Below are 16890 nucleotides of genomic sequence, written 5' to 3'. Positions count from 1 at the left end.
CAACACATCTGCCACACTGATCCTCAACACAGGGGCCCCTCAGGGGTGCGTGCTCAGTCCCCTCCTGTACTCCCTGTTCACTCATGACTGCATGGCCAGGCACGACTCCAACACCATCATTAAATTTGCCGATGACACAACAGTGGTAGGCTTGATCACCGACAACAAGTAGACAGCCTATAAGGAGGAGGTCAGAGACCTGGCCGTGTGGTGCCAGGACAACAACCTCTCCCTCAACGTGATCAAGACAAAGGAGATGATTGTGGACTACAGGAAAAAGAGGACCGAGCACGCCCCCATTCTCATCGGCGGGGCTGCAGTGGAGCAGGTTGAGAGCTTCAAGTTCCTTGATGTCCACATCACCAACAAACTAACATGGTCCAAGCACACCATGACAGTCGTGAAGAGGACACGACAAAACCTATTCTCCCTCAGGAGACTGAAAAGATTTGGCTGCACCATCAAGAGCATCCTGACTGGTTGCATCACTGTCTGGTATGGCAACTGCTCGCCTCCGACCAAAAGGCACTACAGAGGGTCTACAAAGGCTCTACCTACATGTACATACTATCTCACTTAACCGGTGCCCCCGCACATTGACTCTGTACCGGCACCCCCCGGTATATATTGTTATTTTTTACTGCTGCTCTTTAATTACTTGTTACTTTTATCTCTTATTCTTATCCCTATTTGTTGAAGCTGCACTGTTGGTTAGGGGCTTGTAAGTAAGCATTTCACGGTAAGGTTTTACCTACACCTGTTGTATTCGGCGCATGTGACTAATAACATTTGATTTGATTTGAATCGAGGCTGTAATCGCTGCCCAAGGTGCTTCAACAAAGTACTGAGTAAAGGGTCTGAATACTTATGTAAATGTGATATTTCAATGCATGTATGCTTTTTGTCCCCTCACTTTTGATCTGAAAACTCCATCACCCACACATTTTTGTAGATTATAAGTGTTTGAGCTAGTAACGTATCAATAATTATCTTTAAAAAATTGCTATGATATATAGCACTTCGGACTTCACCACCTTGTTAAAATCAAATGATTGTGATTGTTTGGACGTTTTTACATTCCACTGCCCAGGCGTTGCTGACGCATGCCAGATCTTACAACGCCTGGATAGGTATTTTCCATATCAGCTAACCACATGACATGTTTTAGCAATCAGTTCAATGACACTGTCGATGACGTCGCACGCAAACATTGGTTGATGCATGCAAGGTCTGAGCAGGGGAACGCAACCAGATTGAGCTGCTCTTCTCTTCTCGCTTCGGCCACGCAGTGCTGCTCGCAAAAGTGATTGCTGTCCTCGTTATGAAATTATCAACTCTGCCATGTACATCTAAAAATTACCATATACTCTGATTGCGAAAAGCAAAACTCCCAAAACTATGGCTGATGGTGAACCTGAACAATGCACTCTTAACTTACATTTGATCTGATGCATATTGGTGAATCGTTACATCCCTATTTTTACGTCTGTCTCCAGATTCTTGTGACATGCCTCTTCGCTGCAGACTACGGACACTTTGGGGGTAAGCCTTCTAATAACAGTTCCTTGTCGAGGTAGAGAGGCTCAGGTCTAGCTAGAGTCAACGAAGGTACAAATTGCCTGGTGCTAGAGGGTTGAACACAGCAGGATATGGCAGTGGAGGCATCCAACACTGCCACTCTTAGAAGCCATATCTATGTTGCCTGCTTGGTTTAGCCCTCAGGCTACTGTATACCTGGAGGATCCAGGTGCCATGCTTTGCCTGGAAGGCAAGAAATGTGGTCTGTCTGTTAAGACGATCCTGGCAATGAAGAAAGACTGAAAACGTTGGAGATGACTTTCCATATAGAATTTGACCAGGAAAATACATTGTTATGCCTTTCCATCTCAAATCAATGGAAGGCACAGCTAACCTACTTGATTATATTTTGGAAATTTAGCAGACTCTTAGAGTGTATAGATTTGATTACCTTTCCTCCGTGGGAATCAAACCCACAACCCTGGATTTGTGAGCACCATGCTCTGAGCCACACAGGAGGTTAGGTTTGCTTTGTTTGACAGCTTATTCAAGTATGACATTGCCTAAGGTGCAACAAACAAACACCAATAATCAAGGTTTAGTTGGCAGAGAGACTGCAGGCAGCAAAACTGTTAAGCCACACATACCGAAACAAGAACACAGTTCAAGCGAGTATGAATGATAGGCAACACACAGTAAGTTTGAATACACATTCTAGAGGAAAATCACATTTGAAATGATATTGGTTAGGATTCTCATTTGGGATTTAGAGGGTATCCTCATATGTCTATTACACAGCAATGGGAAATCAATGAGGCATTTTGCTGTGAACTGTTAATGAACTTACTCTTCAGAGAATTAATACACAGCATGATTTTAATTAGGGTGAATTAATTAATTTATGTAATTTCTTCATACGTCACAGTGGCCTAGGGGAGAGGGCCAGCCCAGCCCAGTGATGCAAGCTTTGTGCAGGGAGGGAGTAGTTCATGTTTTCTCATGCCGAAATCTGTTATGATGGACATTGGACTCAGTCAGCTGTGCATCACTGCTCATTTCAGCTTCAGTCCCATTTCAACAGAAGCCTGTCACTTTCCCAGCGGACATTGCAGTGAGTTGCTTTGGAAGGTTCTCCACCACTTTGCGGTGGCAACATTAATACTGTCAAAGCAGAGGAGGATGCAAAGAATCCAAATTTGCGAGATGGAAGCAGGGCCCATTTGAATAATGTGAGCCTTGGAGAACACAGATTTCCTTACCAGACCGTTTGAAGTGTGTGCGGCAAAGAGACGACTCCTGACAGTGTCATATTAAACCTCTGTCTCTGAAAGTGGGGAGGGGTAGAAGCAACAGAAACACTGTGAGTCCTAATCTTGCAGTGCACAGAGCCAAATCACATCACAACCGGTTGTTGCAATATCAATCACATAGAAAGGTTTCATTTACACCCCTGGGAGAACATCAGATGTCATACGACGAAATTGGAATTACATCTGGGAACTGTGTTTTCTTCTCCACACAGTACGATTATGTCATGTATGATATAATACAAACCAATCATCTGCATAAGCAATGTGAGCAAAGGGAGGAGCATTAAGCAACAAAATACAATCAGTTCTAGTAGAAGCACTATACTGTATCATGGGTGCAGACACGGTGGTGACAGGGACCTTTGAAACATAGCCATATTCCCACAGATCTTAATTGGTAGTGTGCCTGTTTCGCTCACACTCTTTCATAATATCTCCATCTATTTTCTGCCACCTTCTCACTTAAAAGCATTCATTCTTTTTCCTTTTAGTTTTTTTCTCAGCACCAAATTACCCTGGGGGACTATGAAATTTGCATCTTGAAATATTCATGGGGGTTTTAGGAGCTGGGTTGTACCATGCACTTCCTCATAGTAGAACAGGTATCAACGCAGCATGTGTGGTAAATGTTTCATGATCACAGCCCGGCGTATTCCCAGCTCAGAACGTCTCCCACATTAAAGGCTGCCTGCCTGGCACATCACATCAGTCTCCTTCACTCAAGGTCTGCTAGGTTGATCCCGCCATCAGAATGTGTTTGTTCTCAATCATCCTCCTATTTATCTTCTTTGAATGCCATGTCAAACGCAGCAGTCTCACGTTGTTTAATGGATGTAGAAGTTTGACAGCGTGTCACCAAAAGAACGTATGGAGTGGAGGAAAGAACTAGTTTGAAAGGCGCACTTTTGACTTGGAAAGGGATTTCATGTACTGAAATACATATAACTGTATATTTTCTAGGGAACATTTTCCTCTCATACCTTCAGCTGTTACAGAAGACTGCTTTCAAGGTCATTAGAATAACATTATATCACCGTTAGATCATTTTGGTGCAGTGGTTAATCATGTACAGTGAGAGAGTTTGACAAAGATTTTACTCACAATAGGTAACACTTGAATTGGTTTAGGCCTCCATGTAGTTCAAAAAAGTATTTAGGATATTGTGTCCAATGAATGACTGTACAAAACATTAGGAACATCTGCTCTTTCCATGACATCGACTGACCAGGTGAATCCAGTTGAAAGCTATGATCCCTTATTGATGTCACTCGTTAAATCCACTTCAATCAATGTAGATGAAGGGTAGGATACAGCTTAAAGAATGATTTTTAAACCTTGAGACAATCGAGACATGGATTGTGTATGTGTGGAATTCAGAGGATGAATGGGCAAGACAAAATATTTAAGTGCCTTTGAACAGGGTATGCTAGTAGGTGCCAGGTGGTTGTGTCAAGACGTGCAACACTGCTGGGTTTCTCACGCTCAACAGTTCACCATGTGTATCAAGAATGGTCCACCACCCAAAGGACATCCAGCCAACATGACACAACTGTGGGAAGCATTGATGTCAACATGGGCCAACATCTCTGTTGAACGTTTTCGACATCTTATAGAGTCCATGCCCCGTCGAATTGAGGCTGCTCTTATGGCAAAAGAGGGGGTGCAACTCAATATTCGGAAGGTGCTCCTAATGTTTGGTATTTCCTAATTCAATTTCTGCAGAGTACATTGGCAGTCTCTGCTTTAATGGCTTTGGGTTCAATTAGTTATTATAATAATAAACGAAACTCTTATGCTGATAGTAGGCTACTAAACATTGCGGCTGATGGTTTGACAGCCAACAGATCATTTGGAGAGAGTATGTGTTATTAGCTAGAGAAACCACCCTAGAGATGAGTTCTCAGACTGACATGATTGACAGCCAGACCTCATGGTAAGGTAAAGTGTTGCAACGCTCTTAAAAAACTGAAACAGACACATTTTTTTCAGTCAGACTCTACCCAGAGGCCATCGTGCAGGACGCTGGCATGCTGTGTTACCCCGAGACTCTGGGGGAGGAATTGATATTCTCTGCAGGGACTGAGAGGAGTCTTTCATAGGACCCTGGTTCACTCCTCCCTTTGCTCCCAGCATGCCACGGTTTTAATAAGGGCACCGGCTGTTTGTTCACACCTCCCTGTTCAATATGCATGACCAGACCTTTTTTTACCCCAACCCCAGCCAAACCCTGAGCTTTCTGATACTTCAAACAACCACTACGAACAGCAGTGAGTGGCAAAGGGCCACCTATCACTTGTCAGTCAAGAATCTCTCTCTGTGTGTGGATGCCATGTTGCCATGTTTGACACATCTTTGGCAACAAAGAGCTATAGCGTTCAACCTCTTCTGATCTGATGTGTTTGAAACGTCACTAGGCAACGTGTGCCAAGCAACAACCTCAAGACCTCCTGTTCAGGGCCGTAGGCACCGACAGCTGTGGATAATAGTGATTAGAGTGTTTTTATCTCATGGTAATGGGACTCCATCATCACAGTATGCAGAAGACTCTTGCAATTAGGCAGCTCAGTCGATCCGATGTTGCTCCGTCTAAAATACATATCTGACATTTGTAAATTGTTGCCTTTAATCTCATTTTAAGAATGTTATTTGTTTCTCCCTCAAGGCGTGTTCTGTAAGGCAAAGCCCACTGGGCACACACTAGTTGAATCAATGTTATTTCCACGTCATTTTCGTTGAACCAACATGGAATAGACATTGAATTAACGTTTGTGCCCAGTGGGAAGTGTTTGTGGCAAACACAAGGGATTACATGTATCCTTGCGTATCAGAAGCAAGAGAAATCTAGATTTTCACTTTCATTTAGCCATCTTTGAAGATGAATTCTCTTGAGAAAAAAAATAATAATAATGAAGGAGGAAGGGGACGCTTAATGGAGATTAAATGAGTCACCGGTATGCTGTTGAAACCTGGAACCTGAACAGATGGACAATTAATGGCATTGAAAGGCAAGGAAGGGAAGTGGATGTGGCACAGGAGCCTCCATCTCTCTCTCCCTGATGGAAGAGGAGAGTTGTGTCCTAGGGGAGATCTAGATGCATGACTTCTGCAAAGGGGCTGATAAGGGTAACTGTTGGTCCATTTTTACATGTAGTCTGAAAGTGCAACTCAGTGAGGTGGTCCCCACAGAATATCTTCCATGTAGACACTATGAGCTTGTATGAGTCTGGCAATGAGTAAAAAGTCCAAGGCAGCCACTGTGAAATAAAAACACCAAATTTCCTACAGTGAATACATGTCTGATCTTCTCACATGTGTTGTTTACAGTTATGGTCCTTTCAGTAGGCTAATTACTTTTCTGATTTTCTAAAGTACATGGCATCCTGGCACTGATTAAGGTGCCCATGCAGTGGCAGAGTAATGCTGATTGTTATTAGACTTCAATGACGCTGTAATTAAACATTTACACAGTATTGTCGGTGTGATTGACATTCATTATTGGCAAGATCATTCAACAGGTTTTTGGACATATAGGTTTTCTATTAATTTAATGTAGGCTAAAAGTATTAACTAACGATAGAGTCATTCCAATTTGGAGCAGCGGGTCCGTTGTGCGTTGTTTTTACACAATAATCTGCAACTCATTGAACTTCACATTTCACAGCTGCATTCTCGCGCAGGGAAATCTGAGAGCACGCTTCCAAAATCACGGCTCCCTCTACAGGTAGTAAGGTGTACATTTTTCACTGACTGCTAGAAAACAATATCACACTGTAATACAGTAAGTAGGACGGACACATCAGACGCAGCAAGATACATACATGTTCAACCGCAATTGTTGTGTGATGCAGTATATATGCCGGAGTGGCGAAAGCGAGCGCAAAGCAGATGATTAGGCTGCAAGGATTTTCCAGCCTGAACGTTTGTCTATTTTTGGGAATGTATTTTTTTTTAAATTGACAATGTTATGTCTCTTTCTTTGAATACTTACCAGTGACGACAACTTTCCCTTTTTAACTAGCCTACTTAATCTAACGCTCGTTGGTTTGGGAAAGAAGACAAACTGCGAATAGGGTAAATACATAATTTTAGAATGGAAAACGACTAAACCTTGGATTGGGACAGTACATCATCGCGACAGCTCGCAATGTTAAATGCGGAAATGCGCTATTTTCTTTGGTTTGTGGATATTTCAGCTCGATCGAGGAGAATAAAAAGCCTTTGGGTGTCTGTGATTGGACCGGACACGGACTGGGGCTGACTGATGTTTTTCCAGGAGGAAATGTTTTTTGGGGAGAGATGAATACGAGTTTGCTGCTGCTCGCAGTAGGAGAGATGCCAGTCACTACATGCGCCACACTCCAGTGAGGATTGTAAACGTGCCGGCAAAAACGAACAGATTCATGGATAATTCTATGTTTAATTTTTCTAAAATATTTATGTAAAATTGTTGTTTGATTGTACTTTTATTTTATGGGTTAGAACAGATGTCCACACCTCCATAACTTTATCTGGCTGCTGCTTTTTCAAACCTTTCCAAGTGGAGATGGACATTGTGCGTTTTTGTACGGTATTGGACTGGAGTAGCCTATACAGTAGGCAGAACATTAGTGCTGTCAAGCTCTGGCCTCCTGGCAATTATTCACGCTGACTGGTATTGTAGAATGCATGCTATTTTATTGTGAAAGAATATAGTCTGTCGTTTTTTTTTTAGAGAATGTGAGATTGAACTGTCAGAAAACACATCTCATATATATTTGAATATGTCTCCAAAATACATTTCTGAAGTTTTTGAAAAATACTTAAATTTGCCATTCAGCTTCAAAAAAGAGATGATAATATAAACAACACAACAACAAAATGTCTTGGACCATGGCAAAGAAGTGGATAGGGTGCTATATATTTTTACTGGCACTCTTGGCAGTGGGAATGGCTTTTTCGGGTGTATTCAACGCATCCGAAAAATATATTTTTACGGATGATTTGGTGCCGCTCAAACTCACCCAGGGTAAAGCATCAGAGCATCGAAAACTTCAATCTACCGATTCTCATCCCAACCTGTATTTCAACCAAGTTGATGTACAGCTTATGAGGCAAAGATCGTCCAGCACACACAGCCACATTTTCAAAGTAATCAGAGCAGCGGTCCTGACCATGCTGTCCAATGTGCCCCTTTACATGCCCCCTGCAAAACATGAGGAGTTTACTAGCAAGTGGAATGAGATTTACGGGAACAACCTACCCCCCCTTGCTCTGTACTGCCTGCTGTGCCCTGAGGACTCAGGTGCCCTGCAGTTTCTCATGAAGTTTATGGATAGAATGGCAAATTACCCGGACTGGAAGGTGACCAGTGCTCCCAATGATGAGGTGCCCTTGGCACACTCACTTACTGGGTTTGCCACCGCATATGACTTTATTTACTCGTTCCTGGATGAGCACCGACGGGATGTTTACCTCAAGAGAATTCGCTCTGAGACAGAGGAGCTGTATGAAACATCTAAGTATAGGGGTTGGGGGAAGCAGTATCTCCAAAATCATCAAACCACTAATATATTAGCCATCTTGACTGGGGCTATTGTGGTCGGCACCCATGATGACCCAGAAACAATGGTTTGGAAACAGGTGTCAGTCAATTATATGGAGAAGACCATGTTTCTCCTAAACCACGTTGTGGACGGGTCACTAGATGAGGGCGTGGCATACGGGAGCTATACAGCCAAGTCGATCACGCAGTATGTTTTCTTAGCGCAACGTCATTTCAACATTGACAACACACAGAACAACTGGCTGCGGGAACACTTCTGGTTCTACTATGCCACTCTGCTGCCCGGCTTTCAGAGGACTGTGGGCATAGCCGACTCCAACTACAACTGGTTCTACGGCCCAGAGAGCCAGCTGGTGTTCCTAGACACATTTGTTATAAGAAACGGCACTGGGAACTGGCTAGCCCAGCAGATTAGAAAGCACAGGCCCAAGGACGGTCCCATGGGTCAGTCCTCTGCCCAGCGCTGGACTACCCTACACACTGAGTACATCTGGTACAATGCCCATCTCACGGCACAACCTCCCCATGGCTTTGGCAAAGCCAGGATGCATATTTTCTCCAACTGGGGTGTGGTGACGTACGGAGCCGGGCTGCCCAACGGTCAGGGAAACACATTTGTCTCCTTTAAATCTGGGAAGCTGGGTGGCCGTGCCGTGTATGACATCGTTCATGCAAAGCCCTATTCATGGCTGGACGGCTGGAATAGCTTCAACCCAGGCCACGAGCACCCGGACCAAAACTCCTTCACTTTTGCCCCTAACGGACAGGTATTTGTGTCTGAAGCACTTTACGGGCCTAAGTACAGTTATCTGAACAATGTGCTGGTGTTCGGCCCCTCTCCCAGCAGCCAGTGTAACGCTCCATGGGAAGGCCAGCTGGGGGAGTGTGCTAAATGGCTGCGCTGGACAGATGAAGGGGTAGGGGATGCTGCTGGGGAGCTGATCGCTGCCTCCTCCCATAGAGACACTATGTTTGTAAGCGGGGAGGCAGCCCCAGCTTACTCTCCTGCCATGCGGCTGAGGAGTGTGTACAGGGCCCTTGTGCTGCTCAACTCCCAGACCTTGCTCGTACTGGACCATGTTGAGAAGCTGGACGATTCGCCCATCACCTCGCAGAGTGCGTTCTTCCACAACCTCGACATTGACTTTAAATATGTCCCCTATAAATTCATGGACAAGTACAATGGGGCATTGATGGATGTGTGGGATGCTCATTATAAAATGTTCTGGTTTGACAGTCAGGGTCTCAGCCCAGATACTAGGATACAGGAGGCCGAGCAGGCTGCGGAGTTCAAAAAGAGGTGGACACAGTATGTTAACGTCACTTTCCCCATGAGGGGCACAGTAAGCCGAGTGGCCTATGTGATGCATGGACCTTATGTCAAAGTCTCCAACTGTCGATTTCTGGACAGTAGCAAAAATGGTGTCAGACTATCTCTAGTTATAAACAACACAGAGAAAATTGTTTCAGTTGTTACAAACTATAAAGACATAGGAACAAGATTAAGTTATTTAGGATTTGGGGGTTATGCCAAAATGGAAGACAGACATCAGATCATTCGATATGGCCTAGGGACTCAACTGGTTCCGAAACAAAACACAGTGGACAATCAGCTGTTTGATTTTGGATTCACAGTCAATGTGATAGCGGGGGTGATACTTTGTGTTGCTATTGTTTTTTTGACCCTGCAAAGAAAGTTCTATGTGTGCTTCAGTAGACTGATGCGCTATGCTCTGTTCTCGGTGCTCATACTGTGGATAGCTGCGTTGTTGTTCGTGTCAAACACCTGCGATCAACTCCTATGTGGGGTCAAATGGAAAGGTGTCAGCACTGACCCAGAGGTCAGCAAACAAATCAGACTTTATGATCAGCACCGCTTTGCCCTGCCAACAGTTGTCATAACGACCCTGCCTGGCTCAGGATCTGAAATACTTAAGAACCTTTTTGACAACAGCTCCGACTTTGTTTACATTCGGGTCCCCACGGAGCATGTAGACATTCCAGAGACCGAATTCGAATTTGACTCGCTGGTTGATGCCTGTGAGTGGTCCAGAACGGACGCCCTGCGCGGACACTTTAAAATCATCCAGGGCTGGCTGCACTCTCTGGTCCACAACACCAAGCTGCACTTGCAGAACATCCAGCTAGTGGAGAGTAGCAGGGCCAAGCTGCCCCAGAGAGCCCCAGGCCCCGGCAGTGACAGGAGGAAGAGGACCAGGAGGAAGGAGCCTGCCGCGGAGCTGAGGGGCAAGATGAGGGGCAGCCTTGACCGGGATGCTGAGTACGTCAGGGAGATGAGGCGCCACGTCAGTGAGTACCCCAATGCCCGCGTGGTCCTCAACATGAGGAGTGGAAGCTGGGGGCTCAAACTCCCCTTCCTTCAGGAGGTGGTGGGCCCGTCCCTGAGGGCCATCAATGTAGTCAGAGACCCCCGGGCGTGGATCTATCTCATGCTCTATAACAGTAAGCCCAGCTTTTACTCCCTTAAAAACATTCCTCAACACCTGTCCCTGATATTCAAGGAGGACGGTAACAGTAGCAGTACCAGGGACAGGTGCCCAGTCTCAGCCCCTGAGTTCAGAATGATCCGGAGGCTCTTGTCCCACTCAGAGGCCAGCGCCGTCCTCCTACTGGCTCACCTGTGGCTGGCACACACTGCCGCAGTGCTCCGGGTCAGTGGGAGCCTCCAGGCAGAGGCCTACCTCCAGGTGAGGTTTGAGGACATAGTCACTTTCCCCCAGGAGACAGCTGAAAGGATCCACAGGTTCCTGGGGGTGCCGGTCACACCGTCGGCCCTCAACCAGCTCATGTTCACCACCTCCACAAACTTGTACAACCTGATGTACGAGGGGGACATATCACCAGCCAACATTAACATATGGAGGCAGAACATGCCTCGCAAGGACATCAGACTGATAGAGGACACATGTGGGGTGGTCATGAAAAGACTTGGGTACTCCAGGTTTATCAGCTAGTTGACGTTACTGCTGCAGGTCAGCTGACATCAAGTTGTCTTGTTTGTAGCTGTCAATCTTTTACTTTAATCATCTCTAATGTTGTATTTTGCACTGACCGGTAATGGAAGTGATATCATCACTGAGTCACTGATGGGAAGTAGTAACACGGGACAAAAACAATTATTCAAGCCCAATTATTTAACTGTGTTCTGGGTTTTACTCTGTTACATTATACGTGGGCGGTTCTACTCACACATGATACCTTGTGTTTGCAAGTGAGGGATGTTTTACATTAAAATTAGTTGAAGGGGAACTTTAAAAGTCAAAGTATTTGATTGTGTTTTCTCCCTATTATCCCTGGACAATTACTTTAAACACTCTTTGTTGGAGTGAGATTTCCTCCCTTTGATGTCTTACAGTTGTATCTTAAAAAGTCTCCCAAAAAACAGCGATGTCTAAACAGATTATTTTTGTAAAGCTGTTTGGAGCTTAGAAATACAATATGTTCCTAGTGCTTAATTGTTTTTTAATATATATATATATATATATATATATATACACACTACCGTTCAAAAGTTTGGGGTCACTTAGAAATGTCCTTGTTTTTGAAAGAAAAGCAATTTTTTTTGTCCATTAAAATAACAGAAATACAGTGTAGACATTGTTATTGTTGTAAATGACTATTGTAGCTGGAAATGGCAGATTTTTTATGGAATATTTACATAGGCGTACAGAGGCCCATTTTCAGCAACCATCACTCCTGTGTTCCAATGGCACGTTGTGTTAGCTAATCCAAGTTTATAATTTTAAAAGGCTAATTGATCATTAGAAAACCCTTTTGCAATTATGTTAGCATAGCTGAAAACTGTTGTCCTGATTAAAGAAGCAATAAAACTGGCCTTTAGACTAATGGAGTATCTGGAGCATCAGCATTTGTCATTTCAATTACAGGCTCGAAATGGCCAGAAACAAAGACCTTTCTTCTGAAACTCATCAGTCTATTCTTGTTCTGAGAAATGAAGGCTATTCCATGCGAGAAATTGCCAAGAAACTGAAGATCTCAAACAACGCTGTGTACTACTCCCTTCACAGAACAGGGCAAACTGGCTCTAACCAAAATAGAAAGAGGAATGGGAGGCCCCGGTGCACAACTGAGCAAGAGGACAAGTACATCAGAGTGTTTAGTTTGAGAAACAGACGCCTCGCAAGTCCTCAACTGGCAGCTTCAATAAATAGTACCCGCAAAACAGTCTCAACGTCAACAGTGAAGAGGCAACTCCGGGATGTTGGCCTTCTAGGCAGAGTTGCAAAGAAAAAGCCATATCGCAGACTAGCCAATGAAAATAAACAATTAAGATGGGCAAAAGAACACAGACACTGGACAGAGGAACTCTCTGTAATCGAACCCACAAATGCTGATGCTCCAGATACTCAACTAGTCTAAGGCCAGTTTTATTGCTTCTTTAATCAGAACAACAGTTTTCAGCTGTGCTAACATAATTACAAAAGGGTTTTCTAATGATCAATTAGCCTTTTAAAATGATCAACTTGGATTAGCTAACACAACGTGCCATTGTAACACAGGAGTGATGGTTGCTGATAATGGGCCTCTGTACGCCTATGTAGATATTCCATAAAAAATCTGCCGTTTCCAGCTACAATAGTCATTTACAACATTAACAATGTCTACACTCTATTTCTGATCAATTTGATGTTATTTTAATGGCCAAAAAATTGCTGTTCTTTCAAAAACAAGGAGATTTCTGAGTGACCCAAAACTTTTGAATGGTAATGTATATATATATGTACAGTTGAAGTCGGAAATTTACATACAGCTTAGCCAAATACATTTAAACTCATTTAAACTACATTTAAACTAAAAAAATTACCTGTCTTAGGTCAGATAGGATCACCACTTTATTTTAAGAATGTGAAATATCAGAATAATAGTAGAGAGAATGGTTGATTTCAGCTTTTATTTCTTTCATCACATTCCCAGTGGGTCAGAAGTTTACATACACTCAATTAGTATTTGTTAGCATTGCCTTTAACTTGGGTCAAACCTTTCGGGTAGCCTTCCACAAGCTTCCCACAATAAGTTAAGTGAATTTTGTCCATTCCTCCTGACAGAGCTGGTGTAACTGAGTCAGGTTTGTAGACCTCCTTGCTCGCACATGCTTTTTCAGTTCTGCCCACAAATTTTATATAGGACTGAGGTCAGGGCTTTGTGATGGCTACTCTAATTCCTTGACTTTGTTGTCCTGAAGCCATTTTGCCACAACTTTGGAAGTATGCTTAGGGTCATTGTCCATTTGGAAGACCCATTTGCGACCAAGCTTTAACTTACTGACTGATGTCTTGAGATGTTGCTTCAATATATCCACATAATTTTGCCTCCTCATGATGCCATCTATTTTGTGAAGTGCATCAGTCCCTCCTGCAGCAAAGCACCCCCACAACATGATACTGCCACCCCCGTGCTTCACGGTTCGTATGGTGTTCTTCGCCTTGCAAGCGTCCCCCTTTTTCCTCCAAACATAACGATGGTCATTATGGCCAAACAGTTCTATTTTTGTTTCTTCAGACCAGAGGACATTTCTCCAAAAAGTATGATCTTTGTTCCCATGTGCAGTTGCAAACCGTAGTCTGGCTTTTTTATGGCGGTTTTGGAGCAGTGGCTTCTTCCTTGCTGACCAGCCTTTCAGGTTATGTCAATATAGGACTCGTTCTACTGTGGATATATATACTTTTGTACCTGTTTCCTCCAGCATCTTCACAAGGTCCCTTTCTGTTGTTCTGGGATTGATTTGCACTTTTCGCACCAAAGTACGTTCATCTCTAGGAGACGGAATGCGTCTCCTTCCTGAGCAGTATGATGGCTGCGTGGTCCCATGGTGTTTATACTTGCATGCTATTGTTTGTACAGATGAACGTGGTACTTTCAGGCGTTTGGAAATTGCTCCCAAGGATGAACCAGACTTGTGGAGGTCTACAATTTTTTTCTGAGGTCTTGGCTGATTTCTTTTGATTTTCCCATGATGCCAAGCAAAGAGGCACTGAGTTTTAAGGTAGGCCTTGAAATACATCCACAGGTACACCTCCAATTGACTCAAATTATGTCAATTAGCCTATCAGAGGCTTCTAAAGCCATGACATCCTTTCCCAGAATTTTCCAAGCTGTTTAAAGGCACAGTCAACTTAGTGTATGTAAACTTCTGACCCACTGGAATTGTGATACAGTGAATTATAAGTGAAATAATCTGTCTGTAAACAATTGTTGGAAAAATGACTTGTGTCATGCACAAAGTAGATGTCCTAACCGACTTGCCAAAACTATAGTTTGTTAACAAGAAATTTGTGGAGTGGTTGAAAAACGAGTTTTAATGACTCCAACCTAAGTGTATGTAAACTTCCGACTTCAACTGTATATATATATATGAATAATATGTTCCTAGTGCTTATATAAATATGTATATGAATAATGTGGACTGTATTTTCATAAAAATGTATACAGGAAATGTTTTATGTTGGACAAGTATGCCATCAAGGACTTTTATTTGAAGTTCAAAGATGTCATGACATGTTAATGGTTTAGCACTTTGCAGGGATTCCCTCAGATTATCTGTGAAAGACTATACATTTTAAGCCTTTAAAATCAAGTTGAAGTAATTATTCAAAATGGTAATCTTAGGTTGTTGGTTTTCTGGCGGAAAAGAAAAGCAATGCCGTGTTACAAACACACATACCGCAAAGGTTATAACAAATTAAAATGGAAATTAATACCATGATCATGACATGATGTTTAACCCTTTCATGGCATCCATTGAGTTAAATCCAAAGAGGGTCAGCTCCATAGAGATCAAACTGGGCTAAACGACAGCCCTGACACAGTTTCAGTCTGAGCTATTCCAAAGCATCCCCCCAGCTACCCATATTAATCTGCAAAACACCATAACTGGGGCTCTGTCCTCTGTTTCTGTTGCTGCGTTATCTTCACTAGGCCCTAGAGGAAATGCAAACAACGCAAGTTTCCATTTCCTGTCGCGCTCAATCAGATATCTAATGATCTTTCAGGACTTTGTCCTTAAACAGTTCACTAGACAGCAGCTTCCACTGGTTATGAATATTAAGTGTGTATTAAAAGGAAGTCTAGAAGTTTTAGTTTTCTGGGTTGTTATGTTCTATTCTATAAGCCACCAGTGTGGACAAAATGTATTGAGTCTTTTTGAGTTTATATTTTGTGCTTAATGTACATTTAAATAATTGGATATTAAACAACATGGAAAGAATACACACTCCAAAAACTGCCATTGTGTATGTAAAGAAATATACGTATCATATCTTACGGAAATATCAGTCCTTTCTCAGCCAGAAACTGTCCTGGTTTTCCACTATGAACACTGAAACCTGTGATTGCTTGGAAAACCTGTTTGATGTTGTGGTCTTTGACTGTGTGTAACTTGGCAGCCATGCTCTCTCTTTGGTGTTGCAATCCTGTTACCAACTCTGTTTTGTAGTTGCTTGTGGGGATGTGTTTCCTTGCTTCTGTGGCCTTGAATTACAAACATACTTCTCTACATCTGGTTTTAATGGGGCTCCAGAGCAGAATGCTGAGACAATGTAAAAGAAAACGATACATTCTTAAATACAGTACATTGACAACCAGTGACTAATATGATCCATTGCATCATTGAATTCACTTTGTGGTTCTCTTTTGTAGTTCCAAAAACGGAGGCTGCTTCATCACTTTATATGGTAATCAAGGTATATTATAGCTCTTTCTAGGAAATTGGTGACAGAAACCTAACTGCCTATATGTGTGCCATGCATGACATGGAACAGCCATTAAAATCCTGTAAAGAAATGCTCTTGTCACCTCTTTGCCTTTTAACGAGCCCTGAGCCACATAAAACATGTCTTAACTAGAGCTGTGTTGTTAACCTGCTAGCATTCCTTATTCTTACTGTCTCCATGACTATCCATCCTCTACTAACACTGACGTACTGGCAAAGCCTTCTACTCATAATCCCCCTTCTGTTAAAGAAACAACCTTAAATATACACTGCTCAAAAAAATAAAGGGAACACTAAAATAACACATCCTAGATCTGAATGAATGAAATATTCTTATTAAATACTTTTTTCTTTACATAGTTGAATGTGCTGACAACAAAATCACACAAAAATTATCAATGGAAATCAAATTTATCAACCCATGGAGGTCTGGATTTGGAGTCACACTCAAAATTAAAGTGGAAAACCACACTACAGGCTGATCTAACTTTGATGTAATGTCCTTAAAACAAGTCAAAATAAGGCTCAGTAGTGTGTGTGGCCTCCACGTGCCTGTATGACCTCCCTACAACGCCTGGGCATGCTCCTGATGAGGTGGCAGATGGTCTCCTGAGGGTTCTCCTCCCAGACCTGGACTAAAGCATCCGCCAACTCCTGGACAGTCTGTGGTGCAACGTGGCGTTGGTGGATGGAGCGAGACATGATGTCCCAGATGTGCTCAATTGGATTCAGGTCTGGGGAACGGGCGGGCCAGTCCACAGCATCAATGC

The 16890-nt window shown here is 43.1% G+C and overlaps 1 protein-coding gene across 1 annotated transcript; it reads left to right on the top strand.

Moving 5' to 3' along the window:
• The first annotated feature begins 6533 nt into the window (after positions 1–6533).
• LOC139531896 (dermatan-sulfate epimerase-like protein) lies at positions 6534–12129 on the top strand. The gene has a single exon (XM_071328837.1). It carries the CDS (start codon positions 7686–7688, stop codon positions 11343–11345), a length of 3660 nt encoding a protein of 1219 aa, XP_071184938.1. The 5' UTR covers positions 6534–7685; the 3' UTR covers positions 11346–12129.
• Positions 12130–16890: the final 4761 nt, after the last annotated feature.

Source organism: Salvelinus alpinus, chromosome 10, assembly GCF_045679555.1.
Source record: "Salvelinus alpinus chromosome 10, SLU_Salpinus.1, whole genome shotgun sequence".
Classification (NCBI taxonomy): Eukaryota; Metazoa; Chordata; class Actinopteri; order Salmoniformes; family Salmonidae; genus Salvelinus; species Salvelinus alpinus.
This window is presented reverse-complemented; position numbering and strand designations above follow the sequence as displayed.